This window comes from Oryza brachyantha, chromosome 2 (assembly GCF_000231095.2).
Source record: "Oryza brachyantha chromosome 2, ObraRS2, whole genome shotgun sequence".
In the NCBI taxonomy this organism is placed as follows: domain Eukaryota; kingdom Viridiplantae; phylum Streptophyta; class Magnoliopsida; order Poales; family Poaceae; genus Oryza; species Oryza brachyantha.
Window position 1 is genome coordinate 14953675 of NC_023164.2, and position 21567 is coordinate 14975241.

The window sequence follows — 21567 nt, forward strand, 5'->3', positions numbered from 1 at the left end:
AAATTTTGGTTTATAACCAGTTGCAACTGCGAAACGATAAAGCCCAAGGTCTTGAAAACTGCGTGTTAAGAGCTGGCTGGGACCTGACATGGCATGAATAAAATGAGTGGGATAGGAGCCCACGGGTGCATTTTACAGGGATATTTTAAACTCAAAAGGATGTCTTCTCGTTTAATGCATGTTATTTAAATAGTTATTAGAAAATTTTAAAAAAATTATAAATATAGATTAATATAAGATATATCACTACACAAACATGCATCTTCAAATATAACTTCTACATTCCTTAACAAAAATAACAAATTGAACTCTGAATAGTATACGTATACTCACATTTATATTTGTTAGGAAGTGTAGAAGTCATATTTGAACTTGCATGTTTGTATAGTGATATATCTTATATTAATTTATCTTCATAATTTTTTAAATTTTTTAATGACTATTTAAATAACATGGCATACATGAGATGAGATGAGAGACGTCAACTTAAAGGTTTAGTTTCCATTTTACGTCTATTTTTTTTTTGCAAATCATTTTACGTCTATTTGAAGCTAGCTGGAGTAGCTAAGCTAGCACTACACAAGGAGTTAACAGGGAGCTCCGATCGATCCATCGGCCATCAAGTCCATTTACTGGAGCTACTGTAGCCCATAAATTCCATTGATGGGCCTCATTCAAGGTTTGGGATCGAATCGATTGGACGGCGTCAGTCTAATAAAGAAACGCATATATAACACTCTATCCTACAATTGGATAATCATCCTACGTGAAAACTATGCTCCAATAGCATTAGAATCCATTTAGTTCGAATTCACGATTTTTGACCAACGATAAGATTGATATTATGCTATACGCTAAAGGGTTGTTTGATTGGCGGCCACAACAGTATCACCTGCTACATTGGAAGTGGATGGTGTGACCATGAGAGTGACCATCCATTCCCTTTCTCCTTTCTCCTGGTTCTTCCCTCCAGGTTTAGGCCACACCACCCATGGGTCCACCACAACAAACACACAGAGGTGACAGGTCTTCCAACCGGCACCTGTCTGAAATTCTGAATTTTTAGTTCCCTTCACCAGCCTCTGTTCAAGTTCAACAGACACCCTCTATTCCTTCTCCGGCTGCCACCATCTTATATAAAACACAAGCATGAACGTGAGCAATTAACAGCTGCAGTACTGCTACTTCTCCATTGATAGATAGACAGAGAACAGAAAGAGAGAGAGAGAGAAACAGTGTGTGTTTATGTAGCAAGGAGTATAATATGGCCAAATCAAAGTACTCCTCTATAGTGCAGCTGCATTTAAGAAAACCAAATGAGAGGCCTCTCTATGCTCACTTTCGCCTATAAATACTGCTTGGCCAATCTCTCTTTCCCCCACAAGCACAGAGAAACACAGCCTTTACATAATAGTCATATTCGTTCCAACACCACCATTTGATTTTCTGCAGCTGCAAAAAAGTCTTGAGAGAGAAAAATCATCGTCAGTTCATCACAAGAGACTACTAAAAGTAAGATCTTTATGTCCCTTTTCTTTAATTTGTGGTTATTTGCTTTGAGAATTAGTAGTGTTAAGCAGTGATTAAGCTTTGCTTGTGTTCATGGAATGATATGGATGGGCAGGCAGGGCAGGTGATTTTGGTTGAGCGACGGTGACTGTCACGGCGGCGTGATGAGCAGGGGGAACGGCGGCGGCGGCGGGAGGGGGGCGGGAGGGCTGGACCTGAAACTGAACCTGTCGCTGCCGGCGGCGCGCGTGGGGTCGCCGCTGCCGGCGGCGGCGGCGGACGACGACGAGTCGTCGCCGAGCTCGTGCCTGTCGTCGGAGAGCGAGCTGCGGTCGCACGGCGGCGGCGGCGGCGGCGGGCAGCTGCAGTGGTCGGACAGCCCGGAGGCGACGTCGATGGTGCTCGCCGCCTGCCCGCGCTGCTTCATCTACGTCATGCTCGCCGAGGCCGACCCGCGCTGCCCCAAGTGCCGGAGCCCCGTCATCCTCGACTTCCTCCACGGCGGCTGCTGCGGCGGCATCAACGCCGACGGCCGCCGCCACAGGAGGGCATGATCATCACGGCGCCAACAAAAGAAGAAGCATCTGCACGCATCTTGATCGCAGGATCAAAGAAAAAAAATCTCATCTTGATATCACCTTCATCACACAGTTAGTTGATCATCTAGGCCCATTAGTTCCTCTCGATTAGCAGCAGTAGTAAATCAGTAATCATAATTAATCAGCTCGATCCGCTGCAGATTATCCACTGTAACCACGACACATACTCCCAACCTCGTTTTTTCCTCTGCTTATTCTTATAAACCAAAATTTAAATTTTTAACCTTAAATTTAGAGTTAATTTTAAGATTTTTTCAGTTTACTTTAGTTTTTCGTTCGCGAATATATCGTTCGATGACACCGTACACACCGGAGAGAATGTCAAGTTTCTTTGGAGAAACGAAAATAATTCTGAATATCACGCGAGAGTTCAACTGTTTTTCACCAAAATTCCTGCAAAATCGATCTTTCATATGGGGGAAATTCGCTGCTAGTGGTAGTAAGTAGTAATCTGAAACGGTTGAATAGTCGTGGTCATGGTCGTAGATAGTGTGCGTGAGAAGTTTATGGTCATGAGAAGCTACCACAATGAATACGGAATTAATTCCATCCTCCGTCACTAATGATAATACTACTCGTCATCTTGTGAATACTGAACGCTGTACAAGACCTTAATGATGCCTTGGTCAACTTTGCCACGGCCGATACATTCATGTGCCTCAGCCATCTGTTTTTTTTTTACTCCCTCTGTTATTTATACTCCTAGGGCTTTGAGCAATTCGAGCTGAGAAACTCGGCTGAAGCAGCTTTAAAAATAGGTTTATTTGATTTTTTTAAAAGTAATTTCCTAATTATTTATTTTATGAAACATGCACTATTTATCAATTCAAGAAGCGTGGAATGGAAAAACAAGGATGTTGCTCAGCTCGTTCATCTCATACCAACTCCCCTCGTCTTCAATATCGACCCACTTCACTGGTCCTGCTTTTGCTTTGCAGAAGGATTTGCATCCTATGCCCTAGCAAGGATCATCTCGGATTGATGAAACTTGATTTTTAGTGTTTAAAATTGGTCCAACAAAGACTTTTTTTCTATGTTGCTCACATTTAGTTAGAGTTTAAAATATATACTCCCTCCGTTTCCTAATATAAGATGTTTGATTTTTTTTCTTACAATGTTTGAGTATTTGTCTTATTTAAAAAATTATGGAAATATCATTTATTTTGTTTATGACTTACTTTATTATCAAAAGAACTTTAAGTATGACTTATTATTTTTTTTAATTTGTACTAAATTTTTAAATAAAACGAATGATCAAACATTACAGCTAAAAAATCAAGCATATTACATTATAAAATAAAGGTGGTAACGAAGAACAAAAGGAGTAAAGTTTTTGTTGGACAAAGGGAGTGACAGCTGTAAGAGATGTGGGCTTATCTGTCATTTGGACTAAATCCACCGCGTCCACTATGATCAATGGTTTAGACAAAGAGCAAAAATCATTGTTGGCTCCAAAACTTTTCTCAAAATTCACGGGGTGATTGGTTTGGCGTTTTATGAAAAAAGTCAAACGTCATATTTGCAAACGACAAATAATTTAGGAATGAAAACCCTAAATTCAACTATAAATTTAAGGTTAGAAATTTAAATTTTGACTTATAAGTATAAGCGAAAAGATGGGGATGTCGGTTTTTCACATGGTACTATTAAAAGTTGCCTTGATCACACGACACCTATTTCACAATGGTTTGATCGTTTTGAAAGTATTTTTTCACTAACATGAACTTCAATTAAAAAATTTTCATGTTTGTGGACCTAATTAAGTGAGATTCACAACAACAAAATTTGTATAATAAGAGTATAAAGTAGTAAAACCACATCTATTCTATTTAAGATTTGAAGGTGGTTGTGGTGGTGGTGGTGAGGGGGGTGTTTAAAACATAATCGGTTTTGTGATTTAGGATAAAATGGGTTTTTGGCAAAGTTTAAAGACAAAAAATGGACTTTACATGAATTGCTACAGTTGAAAAGGAAGTCAGCATAAATTCTAGTTATGTTTTTACAGTAACTTGTTGATGTGCTACTGTGACACAAGACTCCATGGAAATCAACATAAATTCAGGTAATGGTTTTACAATAACTTTGTTGATGAACTACTGTAACACACAAGACCCAAACACACTGAACAAACAATGCTCCCTGCAGTTACTGTAGAAGACATGTCCCTTTCCAAAGAAATTACTTCTAATCACGGTCGTCCGTATCAAACAGGCTAATCATTCAAATCCAAACAAGATAGAGTCAGAACAAACAAAGAAACTGAAAGAAATTACATCTAGTCCCTGCACATCCAAACAAGATCTAACTTAACCGAAGGAACTGCATGATTAAAAAGCGGCAGTCGCCATTAGCCCATTACATTTCCCGAGCAAAGGTCTGGTTACCAGCTCGAAGGACAAGAATATAAATACAAATTCATATTTTAAATTGAACTACATAATTATCCTAGTAGGTTACCAAGCAAATTTCAGTCTTTTTTTTCTTCCCATCGGAACTTAGTTGGTGTTTGGGACAAGAGACTTATTTATAGTCCATTGTCCCATCGAATGTTTGGACGCTTATTTATAATAGTAAACATAGACTATTAATAAAAACTATCCATAATCTTATATTAATTCACGAGACGAATCTATTGAGCCTAATTAATCCATAATTAGCCTATATGATGCTACAGTAAACAAACTCTAATTATGGATTAATTAGGCTTAAAAAATTCGTCTCGCGGATTACCACTCATTTATAAAATTAGTTTTTTTATTAATCTATATTTAATACTTTAAATTAGTGTCCAAACATTCGATGTGACGGGACTAAACAAACCTTAAATTCATCTAGAAGCGACCAGAACGGCGGCAGCCATCGTCAGCAGGTAACTCCAGCCGTGACGATCCGTTGCGATCGGCAGCTCCGCTACGCCACGCTTCGTTTTCTATCCTTTACATGGCCGGTTGCTCCACCGTCTTTTCACCACCAGACATAAATACGAGTGATTCAGGTCGTAGTCCATGAGTTGATCTGGGAGAAAAACAACCGATATACTTGCGAATAAAACATAATTTATAAATAAAACTTTTTCTACGTGTTCTCATAGATATAAAAGCCAAGGTTAAAAAATAAATTATAAAAAACCTTAATATTAATATCAAATTCAATGTTGAAAATTTAAATTATTAATTTATATGTATAAGCAAAAGTGAAGAAATAAGGACGGATGGCTACCCATCTTCAGCAGCATGAGCATGGCTACGGATTGGAAACGAGTTGCATGCGCATGCAAAGCCAGGAGAGACAACGACATCACAATGCATATGGTTGGAATCGCAGCAACTTAACAAGGCAAGAGAGGGAGGGGAAAAAGAAAATCTTGTTTTTCTTTTGACAGCAGAATGGCAACATGGCCAAACCCCAGCAGCTTCCATGAGGAGCCAAAGCAAACGGTGTGTATATAGTAGCAAAACATCCCATCCCTCCTGAAAGGGGAGGAAAAGAGAACATCCGATTCAACATCTACCCAACTTGATGGTGATTTGGCATTTGATGCAGATGGCCGAAATAAGGCGTTGATTTGCAAGAAACCAATGACAAAGATTTATGTGTGTCGTCATGAACAACTTGGCCATCACTCACACCGTTTGAAGAAATCCGGCCAGAACCATGCAAAGTCCAGATGGAATCCCCAGGAAGATCAGAGCAACATACATATCAGGATACGATGATAAGACATCGGTGATGAGTCACAGTAAGACCAAAGCAACAGCATGACTGACATATGGTATGATACAAGTAAGATACTGGTATTATGGAATTCATGTGTCCAGTCAAAATGACAAAATCCTCACAGCCCAGCTACGTAAAAGTAACAGTAAGCCAGTTACCAAAGAAGCTTCAGTCGCCTATTCAGCTCCATGAAAATAACGGTGACGACTCAACATGGGAAACAAAGGCTTGCATTACTTGGTATAGCCTACCCAAAGGATTGTAACCTGGAGGAGCAAAACTTGCACATGAAACTATCACGAAGTGGCATCGCTGTAGTATTTCAGCACCAATTAGCAGGTCTTAAAGTTAATGATTACCAAAAAGGAAAAGAACATTAGTTGTATTAAGGAAATCATAACCGTGGAGACAACCTTTGTTCAATAGAATTGCTAAACATGAGACTAGTTTCATTTCTTCAAAACATAATGTGTAAAATAAGCAATCTTTTTACCTGTTAGCCATCCAAAGTAGCTAAGTAGGATGAGGTGTTGAAAACTTGAAACATTACAGCTCAAAATATATTGACCAGGCAACAGCATAATATGGTGGCAGAATAACCTACTGTAGGTATAAACTTACTCAACAAAATTATATTGATGAAAGCACCTATTACTTAATAATTCTCATAGTTAAGGGCCTTCTCACATTGATGGAGCTCTAGGAATGGACTGATCGATAAAGGGATATAAGCAAAGTCATCAAAATTACAAGGCAAACCTTGTCATCCTCAAAAAATGCAAATGTCACAGCATACATGCAAAGCTTCAGTCACATCTATACTACCAGTCTGGCATTCTAATGGTATTCCCACCAACCACTGCTGCTTCTAACATACTGATCCACAATACCATATTCTTTGTTCTGCTCAAGTCTCTTAGCATAGTTCTCTGTGGAAATTGGACCTTTTTTAAACCTCCGATAATAAATGACTTCCCATGGCCACATGCGTGCAGCACCAAAGTACTTCTCCACAGGTTGATTCAATAAATCTGTACCACGTGCTTCCATTCCACAGTGCTTAAGAGCAGAGACCACTTCATTAGCTGTTAGCTTCAAAGAATTGCTCTTCTCATTTTTTGCCAGAGTATCCTTGTTTGACTTCACTGATGAAGCATACTCAGAATTGGTCTTCTGAACTTGCACTCCCTTAGCAACATTGTCATCACAAACCAAGTTCTTATTCAAGTTGGTCTCTGTGTAACCATCCAGATTAGCATTTTTACTAGATACCAGCAATGGACCAGGATAACTGGCATTCGATACTGCCATTGATTTTAAACCTTCAGGTTGAGTTGGCTGAAATGATTTTGAACTAGAATGTGCAGAATGAGATGGGGAATGTTCTCTTGAATGAGAATAAGGAGAACAGGAACATCTAGATGTTGAATATGAGGTAGTCCTGTCGGGAGAGAGGGATGACCCGCGTGATCTTTTACACCTGCTTCTCTTGCGTGACGCATTGGGGGTCTGTGGTATACCTTCACTGCGATCAGTACGACTTTTGTCCACTCTAGAAACATTACTCAACCTGTGAGCGTGGCTAGTCCTATCAGAAAAATGTTTCCTGCCATCTTGTATCATACAACGTGTTTCTACCACCATATCAACATGCAATTCTGACTGCTTCCTTGAGTGAGACCCAAATCTTCTTGGCATAACTATCTCTTTTTCTTGCCTACTCAATGCATCTCTCGATGCCTCAAATCTGCCATCTGTTCTGTCAGGGCAATCAGGAGTATCTGGTTGCTTCCTTGAGGGAGACCTAGAACTTCTCAGCCTCACCATCTTATTTTCTTCCCTAATCAATGCATCTCTCCATGCTTCGAATCTGCCATCTGTTTTCTGGGGGCAATCAGGAGTATCTGGTTGCCCCCTTGAGGATGACCTAGATCTTCTCAGCCTCACCATCTTTTTTTCTTGCCTAATCAATGCATCTCTCCATGCTTCGAGTCTGCTATCTGTTTTCTGAGGGTAATCACGAGCAGTATGGCCAGCAGTAACACGATTATAGCAGGCCGGGGGATATTTTAATTCATAATGGTTCATGTAACGCTCACCAGGATGAGAACTACCTCTCACAACCTCTTCTGATTCTTCTTGCCTGACATAGCCATGATAAGGTTCATAACGGTGAAAATCAGGATTTCCTTTTCCAGTTTCCTCCCATCTATCATGTTCAATTAAATTTGCACCACTTATATCATCTTCATTCCTCTTCATCCCCACTGGATCTTCACCAACAATTTCCCTTGCATCCTTTAAAACCTCGATATCATCATTAGATTTCTTTTCCAGTGTACCATCAGATGATTTCTTTTTCGGTGCACCATCAGATGATTTCTTTTCAGGTGCACCATCAGATGATTTATTTTCCAGTGCACCATCAAATGATTTCTTTTCTGGTGCAACATTAGGGCTATGTCCCTGATCATGACTTGCAGGGTGATTCTTCCTAGGTATTGAATCCCTGAACCTAAAATTACTGTCTCTGGTTGCTCTATTGGGAGATGACTCAACAATTCTTGAACTTTTGAAATCCTTCGAAAATCTAGGCTGTTGTTTTGACCAATTAACAGTAATGCGCTCCCCACAAACATATTTCCCCTGCAATGCCTGCATGGCCCGAGCTGCATCACCATTTGAATCAAACACCACAAATCCATATCCATCTTTCAACTTCACTGTGCAATTTCCAAACCTCTGGAAAAGATGTTCAAGATATACTTGATGCACATCTGGACTGAGTCGCCCAATGTGCAATGACATCTGCAGAAGTATTTTTTCCTTCAGAACTATACACAACAATTCAGTGATAAGCGATGAAATTATGCAAAACGACGCCATCATTTAGCGATTGATAACTTGGTAAATGTGTACAAATATTACAATTACAATCATCCTTGCTACATTAAATTGAACTCCAGCAATCTCCACTTATTTTCATTGTGATTGGACACTACAATGAGCATTTCCCATGACATTGCTCAAACTTCAAGGTTTACTTTTTGTGTTTAGTGTCTTTAAAACGTAAACAAAGCTAGTGATTAGTAGTGAAGACAGCCTGCTTTAATGATCATCCTCTTAGTAATACCAACGCAATCAGTAAAACTAACCACTACCAAAAATCATGAATGCTTAGAGGTACCCTCATGCATGCGTTACATGTATGTGTAGTTCTGGTAGTGACCTATATTAGTTTTAGATTTTAGATTAGCCTTGAGCCAACCTCAAGCTTCCATAAGTCCAACTCAAGACAGCTTTAATGACCAGATCACCGTAATTTAGGATGAGGTAAAAAATGGTCCAACTGGATACACTGTGATGGGGTTTTGGTCTCTGTTTCTGCTTAGATTAACTGACTGAATAAGTTCAAAAAATTTCAGTAAATGCTAATGAATGGGCTTCCTAATATCAAGGGAAAAAGAAGATGAATTATATGTAAGTTGTAAAGATAAATGATGGAGCAATTATTCACTAGCTCATGCTGATAAGTATATGGTACAACATCGCACTCAAATTACTGTTTGTATCAAGGGAGCAAGGCATACACACTATCATAACTCCATGCACTACCCCCAAACATCGCTCAGCCTTGTTGCAAAGTTACACCACTGTTCCAACTCCCAGCAAACACCAAGCATACTGCTACAAAAATAAGCAGTTGTGCAAAACAAACTAGATTTCTACAAAAACTTTTTTGAAGAAGGCGATTTCCAATTTCTGATCCAAATAATCACGTAAAGCATATTCTTCCTGCTGCAAAATGCTCGTACATAGAGCTCCCGTCGGAACACCCCCAGAGTGAAAACTGGAAAAGAATAAGGACCATTTGTTTACCTTGTGCTGACCAGATGAATTACTGGAGCTTTCAACCTGCGAGCAAAATCCGGATAAGTTAAGACTTGATTTTAGGGAAAAACACTACAATGCATCAATTAATTACGATCGAGCAGAAATGGCGAGGAGGTCACACGAAATGGAGAGGCGGATACGCAAAAGCTAACGTTCTATGCAACACAACCGCACATTTTTTTCTAGAAAAAAAAAACTGAGTAAGTGGATCAGGAGTCAGGACTACTTGTCTATAACGCTATAAGGCTGCCAAAATGGTCTCGGATATCGAAACCAAACAGACGAGGAACCAAAATTAGGGTTCTACCACTTTCGGAATTCCGCCTAGGGTTTAATCAAGCACACGAAGCATCGCATGATCGCCCAAAAAAAATATGAAGAGGCAAACGCAACTAAAATCTGGAGCACACATGGAGAATCATGAGAGGAACACCTCCGCAACACCGCCAAAATTCCCCCCATCAAAAAGAAAAATCGGAAGAATAGGCAGAAAAAATGCAACAAAGATTTCTCGATGAAAAGCATCAAACAGAGAGAAAGAGGGAGAGGTAGATCGATTGGCGCAAGCTGCGGGATACGACTATCCATGGGAGCGGTGGAAGCTCGAGCATACCTGCTCCTCGGATCCGTGGCGCCTCTCTCGATTCGTCTCGATCGGATTTTCAGAGGTGCGGGGGAGAGGGGAGGGGGCGAGCCGCCAACTCGGGAAGTCTCAAAACAAAAAATCCGAAGAAACACCGCACCGACGCCACGGCCTGCTAGGCCGCGATTCAGCCCAATATGGCCCAAAATGTTGGGCAATGTAGGCCCAACACTATACGAAGCCTAGTAAGGAAAGCCCATATCTGTCTAGCGGTGTGGTAATGGGCTTAACTATTTTACCGGTAATGGGCTCAACTATTTTACCAAGAAAACTTAAGGACCGAGTTCAAAACAGGTTGAAAATAAAATTATATAGAGTTTTGAGCTAAAAAATTTTTAAGAACTAAATAGGGTTGTGAAATAGAGTTGTAAAAGAACCCATGTGTCTTGGCCCATTTTTACCCTAGATTTGTCAACGTGGGCCAAAAAAAACTCGTAGAAAAGTCACGGAGAGAGACAGAATGGCTCGCCGCCGTGGCGGCCGTGGGCGTTGCACTCTCGGTGAGCGGAGGCTAGAGATGGCGTCGACGGCGGAGGGCGGACAGGCGTCCTACGTGGCGGCCCTCATCTTCAAACGTCAGGTCGTAAAATGTGTCAAGGCTGCGTTCCTCTTCTCACATTATTTTTAATTTTTCGTTAGCTTTTAGGTGCACGCTTTCATTCTACCATATATTTTAAGTAGATTTTAAAAATTTATAATAATTCATTCTACCATCCGTACCATTAAATTGCTAAGTAATTTTAACATTAAAAAGTATCAGAAGATATTACATTTTAGCGTAAAATTTGGAATCTCCAGTTGCCTCATACCTCGAGGTATCAAAATCTTAAACTAGAGTTATTTTCTCAAGGAAATTAAAATTGCCCTAAATAACTATCAAACAATCAAAAAAAATTTTATCCACATACTAACTGATATGCTTCCAATTCGTTGAACAGAATAGAAGATGTGATAATTCTCCAACCAGCAAAATTCATTCTGAAGAAAGGCATGTCCAGTTTAAAGAGAGAAAAAAAAACTAGAGTGCATCAAATTTAAAAACATCTAAAATTTTAGATTTAACAAAAGTATAACCCCCAGTATCCCAGGAACTGAGATTCGCTAGTAACAATAGTTCCACGTCCGCCACAAGCAACGTCAGTACGAAAGCGAAAACACACCAAAATAACCGGAGGGAGGAGTATACGAATCAGATGACAATGATCGTTGCTTCGTTAAATCACGAACATAAGAACAAATTGTGTCGTTCTTCGGTTCGAGTCCCCAAGGTAACCAGGACGGTGACCGAGCCCGGTCGCTGGTACCCCTCGCGCCCTCCCCTGCCTTGCCACCGCCGAAGCAGGCCCAACTTCAAAGCCGACCGGCTATCAGGACAGCGAAGGAGAGGCTCTGCTTCTCCCCGCGAAGGAGCCATAGCAGTTAGGGACCTACGACAACCAAGAGAAGAAAGACGGCAATAGCGTCCGCATGTCCAGGGAAGAAACATAGTGTGCAAACGTGCTAGCATCCGAGAGCGGCTTGGGCTTGGCTCAAGAGGAGGATGGCTAGTTTTCTCATGCTCTAAACCAAACTCCTTGCCCCTGTATATATGTAGAACCCAAAACTAGGTCTCCAAGACTTATAAGAGTCTTACTCTAATCCCTATCCAAACTGAGTATGTATTGGATCAATATCCAATTCCCGTATTCCAACCCATTAAAAAGTGTGATCCTCCGTAGGTTTACGAATACTTATTTAAAACTCGAAAACCCCTTTATAGTCCACATGTCGACAATGGCTCCTAGCAAAACATATTGACCCGTCGAGCAAACATAAAGATCACATCGGCTAAATCTATAGTGCATCTTTGTATTAATCCTTTTGTCTCACGATATCAATTAAGCTCAAAGCTAAATATATGTCATCCTTGAAATAGCTCAATCATTCTCTCAATCCTGTAATAGATTAGTTAACTTGCTATTGACTCATCGGTCATATTTGGTATGGCCATGCACTTCTATAATCTCTAACATCGAGGGGACCATACATATATCTTTAATAGAGGGAGCAAATTTTATCTTGATTATACACATCCCATTGCATGTTTCATGGTATGCTTGAATACTATTTTTATAACTGCTTAGTCACGATATAGCGCTTAGTAGTCTCTACGCAATCCACTGTACATATTTCGAACCATGATAATCTCAAGTCTAAAAATTATATATCAACACTCAATAAGAACACCGATGGCACATTACATAGAATTCTCACGATTTCTTATGTTGGATCTATCTAGCATCATGTTCTCCAACATGTGTCACATAATCGATTTGGAATCTCCATACCATGATCCATAAGAGACATGTTCTCCAACATGTATCACATAATCGATTTGGAATCTCCATACCATGATCCAGGAGAGATGATCATCAATCAAGATACTCTCTACTTCTCTAGGCTCTAGTTATCTCTCTCTTGTGAAGTTATTATGCGCAATGCTTTTTGTGCTTGATTAAACCCTCAGTGGAATTTGGGGAGGGGTTTAGAACTTTGAACCCTAATTTTTGTTCTTTCCTAGTAGTGATGTGCCTTAAAGGTAATCATATGAATAATTGTATCACATAATATGTTTATATATTTTATCGTGTATTAATTATTAGTTAAAATAACTAACTTATTATTGATTAATGAATATGTAATTTGTTTATGAGACTTTTTATATGGTAAGTCACTACTTTTTCAAAGGTTCTCCGATTAAATATCACATATAGAATAAATATGATTAGATGATCAGCAAGAGTGTTCGTTGGGAGCTTTGGGTTTGGCGTGAGGTACGTTTATGAACGCTGCGTGGGTGCGATCTAGATGAGCCTGTGGTGTTGAAGCATCTAGGCCCCCATTGTTATTTTTGGTAACTAATAACAAGCGCTAATTGTGAACTAACCATTACACTTGAGATATGTGTTTCAGTTAGATTCACTCATAAGTGCTCATGGATGATTATTGACGTATTAAATTTGATGGCATAAAGCAAATTGGAAGGAGTTGGTAAATTTAGCGTTTTAATTTTAAATTGATCGAGGTGAAGGGGCGATCAAATTTTTCCTAGTTCATCTTTAGCTCTGTTGTACTATTAAGGGGGGTAATGACCTAGAAAAGAGATGATTCTAATTGCCACATTAGGTCATTTGCATAAACACTTGAAACATATTTTCTTTCTTGCAAAACTCACTGGAGTCGGCCAGACCAAGGTCAGTCAGACCGACAGTCGTAGGACGGTCTGACCGCTGGCCACAGTCCGATCTGACCAGCCATATTATCGCGGTCTAACCGGCCTGTTCAGCCGGTTTGACCGCAGGCTGCTGGGCAGTCTGACCGCCCCCTGGAGGCCGATTTTTGGCCCCTCGGGGTGGCCGATACAGAGCCGACGGAGCCGCAGTCAGTCAAACCGAGCTGATGGCGGTCTGACCGAGCTGAGGTCGGTCTGACCGGCTGCTCAACGCTGGTCTGACCGCCCGGGCCCCTAACATCACCTGTCAGAGCTCCAACGGCTAGTTTTCTAGCTGTTGCACAGTAGCACGGTCTGACCGGCCACATACCTCCGGTCAGACCGGCGGCACACAGAATTGGGGTATTTCGACCCCAACGGCTAGATTTTGTTGGTGGGGGTATAAATACCCTCCACCGGCAGCAAGGGAGCTCTCTTGGCTGCCATTTCAATTGCTCATATCCCTTGCATCTTTCACACACTCATTTGAGCTTAGGGTTCATCCATTTAGTGTGTTTGAGGGAGTTCTAGCCAAGAATCAAGTGCATTGCTTTATTGTAGAGCTAGTGTGGCACTTGATCATCTCCACGCCGGGTCATCGCTTGTTACTCTTGGAGGTTGCCGCCTCCTAGACGGTTTGTGGAGGAGTTGCTCGGTGATCTCTCCAAGAAGTTGTGGAAAAGACCCGGCGCCGGCTTGTGAGTGGCTCGTTGTTCGCCATCTCCAGAGTGGAGGAAGAACAACCCTAGTGATCGAGACTTGGGTAGTCCTCTCCTTGGGCCGGCTCCCACTTTGCCCACCCCTTGACGAAGGGGGAGTGCGGTGGCTTTGTGGTTGAGCGGTGGAGTTGGGCTCGCCTCAACGGGGAGTAGGAAACCCGCGAGTTTCCGAACCTCGGTGAAAAATTACTTGTCTCATTGCCTCTTGCTCATCACTTTTACATTTGTGCAATTTACATTCCTAGAGATATACTTGTGATCATTTCACCCTAGGATTGCAAAACTAGACTTAGGAGGTGTTATTTACTTTCCTAGTGATACTATTGAGCCACTATCACCCTAGGATCACAAAACTTAATTTAGTTGCTTGTGTAGTCTTGCTCTCCATCAAACCTAGCATCTTAGGTTAGTTTTGTTTAGAGGTGATTTATTTTTAATCGCCAATTCACCCCCCTCTAGTCGACATCTTGATCCTACATGCGTCTGGATGACTGGGTGTGACCGTGTGACGTACGTGGGACCATGGTGTCAGTGGGTGAGAGGCTCATGGACTTGTTCTATTCTATGTGTTGCCCAAGGGTGGAGCTACAGTGGTTTATCAGGGTCAGCTGACCCCGATGATCTACGACGAAATCCATTGTTATATTATTTAAGCAGCTAAGATAATACTAAGAATTAAGCAAGATTAGTATATTGTAACCTCAATGATCCCGATAAACTAATTTACTAGCTCCACCCTGATGTTGCCAACCTTCTCGCTAGACGGCTAGCCTTCGGGTGCGTTCTCAATCAACTACGCCAGTTTGGCTAATAAGTGCACGTAAAATGAGAAAAATATTAGGAAATGATTAATTAAGTATTATTAATTGTAAATTTGAAAATGAATTAATATTAACGTCTTAAATTTTTATATAAAACTTATTGGTAAAAAATATATTTTAATGGTTTGATAGGTGTGCACACGGGAAAAAAAAGTAAACAATTACCTCATGCGCCTTCGCGAACGCGCCCGAAGGCCCAGTATTCTCAAATGGGGCTCAATTAATAGAGCCCAGATATGTCGGCGAGGGCCCAATAAACAAAGCCCAGATCTGTCAGCGAGGGCCCACAGAGAACTCTACACAATTCGGCTCGTCGTATGCTGGTGGTCCCCACCCACCTCACCTCAGCCTTGTTATACCAGCAGAAGCAGAGCAAGGAGATAATCTGAAGTATCACTCGCTGCGACGCGCTCACACACACTCGTAGCCAAGCCACAGAGAGAGAGGCACACGCATGCATACGATGGCGCGGTGTGCGTCTCGCCGTGTCGCCGCCGCGGCGGCCGTCGTGGTGGCCGTTGCGCTGGCGGTGAGCTCCGGCGTCGGCGCGACGCCGGAGACGGCGTGCAGGGCGGCGGAGGAGGAGGACAGGCGGGTGGACTACGGCTTCTGCGTGTCGAGGCTGAGCCACCACCACGACAGCCCCGACGCGGACACGTGGGGGCTGGCCAAGGTGGCGGCCGACGTCGGCGTCTGCATCGCCGGCGACGCGGCGTACGACGCCAAGGCGATGCTGGCCTCGGCCGGCGGAGGCGGAGGCGAGCGGGCGGCGCTGGAGCGGTGCGCGGAGCTGTACGACAGGATGGGGTCCGCGTTCGCCGCGGCGTACGACGACATCAACCGGCGGGACTACGCGGCGGGGAAGGAGAAGGCCGGCGAGGCGATGTCCCTCGCGCGCCGGTGCGACGGCGCGTTCGCCGACGCCGGCCTCCCGTCGCCTCTCGAGCGGCAGAGCTCGGAGTCCGTCAAGATCGCCGTTGTCTGCACGGCCATCACCAGCCTCGTCAAATAGATCGATGGAGCGATTGCGAGGCACGTAGTAGCTTTCCTGTACGTAATTCGGAGGAATAAATGACCGAGCGCCATGGTCGATTGCAGCGCTCGATCGATGCATCCATGCATGCTAGCTCTCTTTTTCCATCTTCTTTGTATGTAATGGCAGTGTTACCGTCATCTTCGTTCTTCTCGTCGTCTTCTCTCCGCTTCACGTTGGGTCATTCATGCATCAGCCGGCCGGACGACGGGAAGCGACCTCCGGTCGCCGGCGGCAGCAGCTAGCCGGTAGCTGTAGCCGAGTACTGAGGAGGTGGCAGGGACCACGTCGAGGCCGGCGATTCACATGCAGGGGACGCAGCGTCGCCACGTGGGGAGGAGGGAAGCCGAGATGTCGTCGTCCGTGCAGCAAGGGGCCCCCTGCACGCCACCAGTGGACACGGAGATACAGTACGTCGGTTAGGGGATGCATGGCCTACGTGCCACCCCCATGGTGTCAGCTACGTTTCGGATGCTAGCATGGATGGTGAAAACGGCCACACGGGTTCCCAACCGATGGACCGGTAACCGGCGTAGTCAAAAATTGACGGTCGATTAACATCTCTACTATTTAAAAAAGTATGGATATTTCTATCTTAATATTTGACCTAAGATGAGACAACCTACTGGCTAGACACAGATGTGAGTGCTGCCGACGGAGTCGTAATCCAGCGTGTGGGCTGTAACTAGGCTCTATTTGGACCCAATATAAAAGTCGCCAACCCTCCTTTTCCTCCACCTGGTCACTCCCCTCACCTCCACTGTTTGTCCGGTCACCCGACGCACATAGATCCGCTGCTGCTGAGCTAACGGATCCTTCGGCGAGTAAGTCCAGTGGCCACTTGTCGACTTTGCTATCTACCCAATCTCCGGTGTTTGTTCCATGTGGGCGTAGTTACGCCGCCTTAGGCTTCAGATCGATCCGAGACAGAGCCAATGTCTTGAGGGGTTTTCAGTGTTCATTGCACAGTTTGATGACAACGAATCGGGTGGTCAGAATGTTCCAGATGCTCGATCGGGTGGAGAAGGCTTGCTAGCTTAATTGCCGCCGAGAAGCTGGCTTCCTCGTCGTCGTTGCCTGCAAAGGATCTGCTCCACGCTGTCCGGACCAACGGCATCGATCATCGGATGCAGCGTCGACTCCAGCGTTTAAGATGTGGGTCTTAGGCTCTTAGCTTGTTAATGCCAACGGTATTCACTTGTTTGATGGCATCTTGACCCTCGTGTTACTGTTGTTACGATGTTGCCACAAGGCTTAATGCAGTGATCAACAGTGACGGAACCAGGATCGCTCCAAGCCTAGGGCTCAAATTGAAAGTCTGAAACTACCCATGCCATGCCTCACACACCAAAATACTATACAAGTATGATAAAATCAATTTAAAACTATCCGTGGTACATCAAAAAATTCAATTCTAATGACGTTAATAGCCGAGAAGGCTCATGGTTGCGGTTGTAGGGGGAAAAATTAAGACCAATTCATCTGACAACCAATGGATAAAACAATTTGTCTATAACAAGAAGCAAGGTTATGAGATAAAAGTAGCTTAAGAAAACACAATTAGCATATAGTTGAGAAGGCTCAATTGAAGGCTAAAAGTATATGTTTGTACATTTACTTAGGTTGGATTGGATTTATTCGAGGATTATACTGGTTAGAAAGACTTAATTGATATATTTCTCTTTATCTACAATTCAAACCAAGTTCTAACTAGTAATCAAATTCCCACAAAGGGAATGAAAGAAAAAACTAACTTGTTCTTCTTGTTCTTGGTAATCAAATCAAGAAAGGGGGGAAAGGAAGCCCGACGGCCTCCACAGCTCTGCTCTCTACATCGATCCCGCCGGCCGCCGCCTATCGTCGTGTGCCCGCCGACTTGTTGCCGCCGCTTGCCGTCGCACGCCCGCCAGCCTTTCGCCGGCCGCCGCCTGTCGTCGTGTAATCGCCAGCCTCTCGACGGCCGCCGCCTGTCATCACGCACCCGGCAGGCTCCTGCGCGGCGGAGGCCGTCGCGCGCGCGCCAGCCTCCCACCGGCCGCCGCCTGTCATCGCGCACCCGCCAGCCTCCCGACGGCCGCCACCTGTCGTCACGCACCCGCCAGGCTCCCACCGGCCGCCGCCGCGCGCTCGCCCACATGCAGCCGGCCGTCGCGTGCTTGCCAGCCTCCCGTCGACGGACGCCCGCCCCATCGATCGCGTCGGCCACGCGCCATCCCGTCGATCCCACCGCCCGGACCCTGCGCCCGCCACCCGTTCCTCCCTGGACCCCGCGACTGTTGCTCGTGAGAGAGTTGCTCAGAGAGAGAGAGCACTAGGGTTAGGGCTGGATAATGAGCCAGCCCGGCTCAGCTTGGCTTGGCTCGGTCTGGCTTGTTAAGGTAACGAGCTGGCTCGGCTCGTTATCGTAACGAGATAAAAACCTGGCTTGGCTTGGCTCGTTACAAAGCTCGAGCTGGCTTGTTAGGCTCGTGAGCCATGCATTGAAAGTGAATTTAAACAATTTTTCAATACATTATACAAGCAAAATTTCAGTTTAAACATGAAAATCATATAAAATTGTATCTAAATATTAAAGTTTGAACCAACATATCATATGATAAACCTATGAAGTACTAAACACATGCATTCCGGGGTGAAATCAATAAACGTCGGTTAATCGCGTGTCTTTGGTCTAGCTCGTTAGGCTCGCGAGTAGCTCACGAGCTAGCTCGAGTTGGCTCGTTATCTCTAACGAGCTAAAATGCTAGCTCGGCTCGTTAGAAAAATGAAACGAGCCGAGTTTGTCACGAGTCGAGCGAGCTAACGAGCCATAAGCTTTCTGTCCACCTTTAACTAGGGTGGAGATCTAGGGTTTTGGTTTTTTGGGCTGCTGATGGGCTATTGGGCCAAGGAGAAATGTGTGGCCTGCATGAAGTTGGGCTGTGAGCCTATGAAATTGAAAATTGGCAGCCCATACAAGTGAGGCTGAATCTAAAATTTTGAGAAATATATATGGACTCCTCTAGTGTTAACCGGCCCACGAGTGGGGCTTAGGCCCTAATTGCCCCGGGCCTAGTTCCGCCCCTGGTGATGAGCCAGTTGAATAGTGGGGAAGGAGTGTTGCAAACAAACCCGTCGATCCAGGAGGAGGGAGAGAGAGGATATCACTAGGCGGTAGGAAAGAAGGGAACGTAGAGGTGGATAGTGCGGAATTGTCGACCGACGAGAACATTACCGATGCCTCGGTGCCTTGGTGAGAGGAAGCAGAGAAGTTTGTTGATGATAGAAGGAGAGAAAAATGGGAACATATAAGAGAGGCTATCAAGTGAGCAAAGTAGGAATAGCAACTTGTTTTTCTTCTAAGGCTTATATAAAAGTTGTGTAAAAATACTATAATTGATACCAACTCCGTTTTATATTGTAAGACTTTCTAGCCTTGTCTAAATCCATCCATTGATAAATGTATATATTTTATAGATATGTCTAGATTTATTAGTATTTATATGAATCTAGTCAGGGTTATAAAGTATTACATTATGAAACAGAGGAAGTAAAACAGAAGAGTTTTTTTTACCATCCTTGAAAATTACTTTAAGGTACGAAAAATTTTAATACAAATTTTTGATACCTCAAGATATAATATGCCTAGGTACCATACTGTTTATACTAAAAATGTTCATAAATAGAAAAAAAAAGATGAAATGTAGAACCTATTGTGAGTTCACGCAGGGAGTAGCTTATAAAGATACTATTGGACGCTAGTTTCCATGTTAGTGAAGATGGTAAACTTAGTGAGTGAGGTAAACTCTTATCCTCCCTAAAAAGTCTTTAAAAAAATTCGCTCAAAAATCTATTTGAAATTTTGCTACTTTTTAAAAATAAAATTGTCCTCCAAAGATTACAAGCAATTCGTAGGGAAAGTTTTAGATGCATTGCAAGCAAGGTTAAGAAAAACAAATGAATGAGGTGGGTACTGCATTTTTTGTATATTTAAAACAAGATGAATATAACCAATAATCATGCATAGAAATAAAGTGCTAAGCATTCGAAATCAGAGGAAGTAAATTAGTAAACCACGTAGCCGTTTAAAACAGAGCAGCCGCAATCCCATAATATGTGCCTTAATTAATATGTGCCTATAATATATTAATATGTCCCTTAATTAATATGTGCCTTATTTAGTCCACTAAGGCACTAATTAATCCAGGCCCATCAGACAGCTGCCGTACGCCCGTACGCCGCCGCGACTATAAGTAGAGACGCACGGCACGCACTCCGGCGATCCCCATCAGTGCAAACCAACGACCCCATCGATCACCTCCAGTCGCTCGCCGATCGATATGATGCTCACGTCTTCCGCTGCTGGCCTCCTCGCCGCCGCCGTCCTCGCGCTGGGCAGCGTCGTCGTCGTCGTGGACGCGACCGTGGTGACGACGTGCAGGGCGGCGGCCGACAGGGACGGCCGCGTGGACTACGGCTTCTGCGTGGCGGAGCTGGGCAAGCACCACGACAGCCCCGGCGCGGACGCCTGGGGCCTCGCCAAGGTGGCCGCGCTCACCGGCGTCGTGGACGCCGACAACGCCGTGTACGACGTCAGGGACATGCTGGCCAGGGCGGCGGCGGGGCGCGACGTCGCCGCGGCCCTCGGGCGGTGCAAGGAGCTGTACGGCGCGGCGGGGTTCGCGTTCGCCGAGGCGCACGACGACATCAACGGCCGGGACTACGCCGCCGGGAAGGGCAAGGCCGCGGACGCCGCGTCCCTCGCGCGCCGGTGCGACGCCGCGTTCGCCAGGGACGCCGCCGTGCCGCCGGTGATCGCCCAGCACAGCTCCTACGCCTCCAAGATTGCGATCATCTGTACGGCAATCACCAATCTCATCGAGTGAGTGAGATCAAGATAGACTACTACTGTTGTTTGTGTAATTACGCGTCATCAAGCTTGTAGAACCCATATCTGGATATCGTCAATAAGAAAAGTGTGGTTAATTAATTAATTTCCATCATTTTTAATTTGTTCGAGATTCTGTCACTTGATTGAGGAAGTAACGGTGTACTCCATGCATGAGCTCAACTTTTGACCCTATTTGCCGGTGTAACGTACATATCTCGTTTTATCTGCTACAGACATCGACAGCGAACAGCTACACACTACAGGCAATAGCCTACACCTCCGTTTCACAACATAAGATGTTTGCCTTTTTTATTTGCAATGTTTGACCATTTGTCTTATTTAAAAATTTAGTATAAATATAGAAAATAATAAGTCGTGCTTAAACTTCTTTCGATAATAAAGTAAGTCACAAGCAAAATAAATAGTATTTTCATAATTTGTAAATAAAAAAATAGTCAAACATTACAAAGAAAAATTAAATATCTTATATTATTAAACAGAGCGAGTAACCT

General features: G+C 43.7%; 3 protein-coding genes across 3 annotated transcripts; 2 read left to right on the top strand and 1 right to left on the bottom strand.

The window, feature by feature from the left end:
- Positions 1-5850: 5850 nt before the first annotated feature.
- Positions 5851-10405, bottom strand: LOC102710098 (serine/arginine-rich splicing factor 4-like). Its single transcript, XM_015833456.2, has 3 exons — positions 10333-10405; positions 9705-9740; positions 5851-8633 (listed from the first exon to the last, which is right to left on the bottom strand). Exon 3 carries the CDS (start codon positions 8631-8633, stop codon positions 6663-6665), a length of 1971 nt encoding a protein of 656 aa, XP_015688942.1. The 5' UTR covers positions 9705-9740; positions 10333-10405; the 3' UTR covers positions 5851-6662.
- A 5148-nt stretch (positions 10406-15553) lies between these two features.
- Positions 15554-16325, top strand: LOC102710380 (pectinesterase inhibitor 8-like). Its single transcript, XM_040521216.1, has one exon. The coding sequence runs from the start codon at positions 15607-15609 to the stop codon at positions 16162-16164; it is 558 nt and encodes a 185-aa protein (XP_040377150.1). The 5' UTR covers positions 15554-15606; the 3' UTR covers positions 16165-16325.
- A 4137-nt stretch (positions 16326-20462) lies between these two features.
- Positions 20463-21249, top strand: LOC121053623 (pectinesterase inhibitor 8-like). Its single transcript, XM_040521308.1, has one exon. The coding sequence runs from the start codon at positions 20505-20507 to the stop codon at positions 21048-21050; it is 546 nt and encodes a 181-aa protein (XP_040377242.1). The 5' UTR covers positions 20463-20504; the 3' UTR covers positions 21051-21249.
- Positions 21250-21567: the final 318 nt, after the last annotated feature.

What these genes read in the sequence shown, in the direction of transcription:
- LOC102710098 (XM_015833456.2), bottom strand. Translation starts at nt 8,633, where the DNA reads ATGTCATTGCACATTGGGCGACTCAGTCCAGATGTGCATCAAGTATAT.
- LOC102710380 (XM_040521216.1), top strand. Translation starts at nt 15,607, where the DNA reads ATGCATACGATGGCGCGGTGTGCGTCTCGCCGTGTCGCCGCCGCGGCG.
- LOC121053623 (XM_040521308.1), top strand. Translation starts at nt 20,505, where the DNA reads ATGATGCTCACGTCTTCCGCTGCTGGCCTCCTCGCCGCCGCCGTCCTC.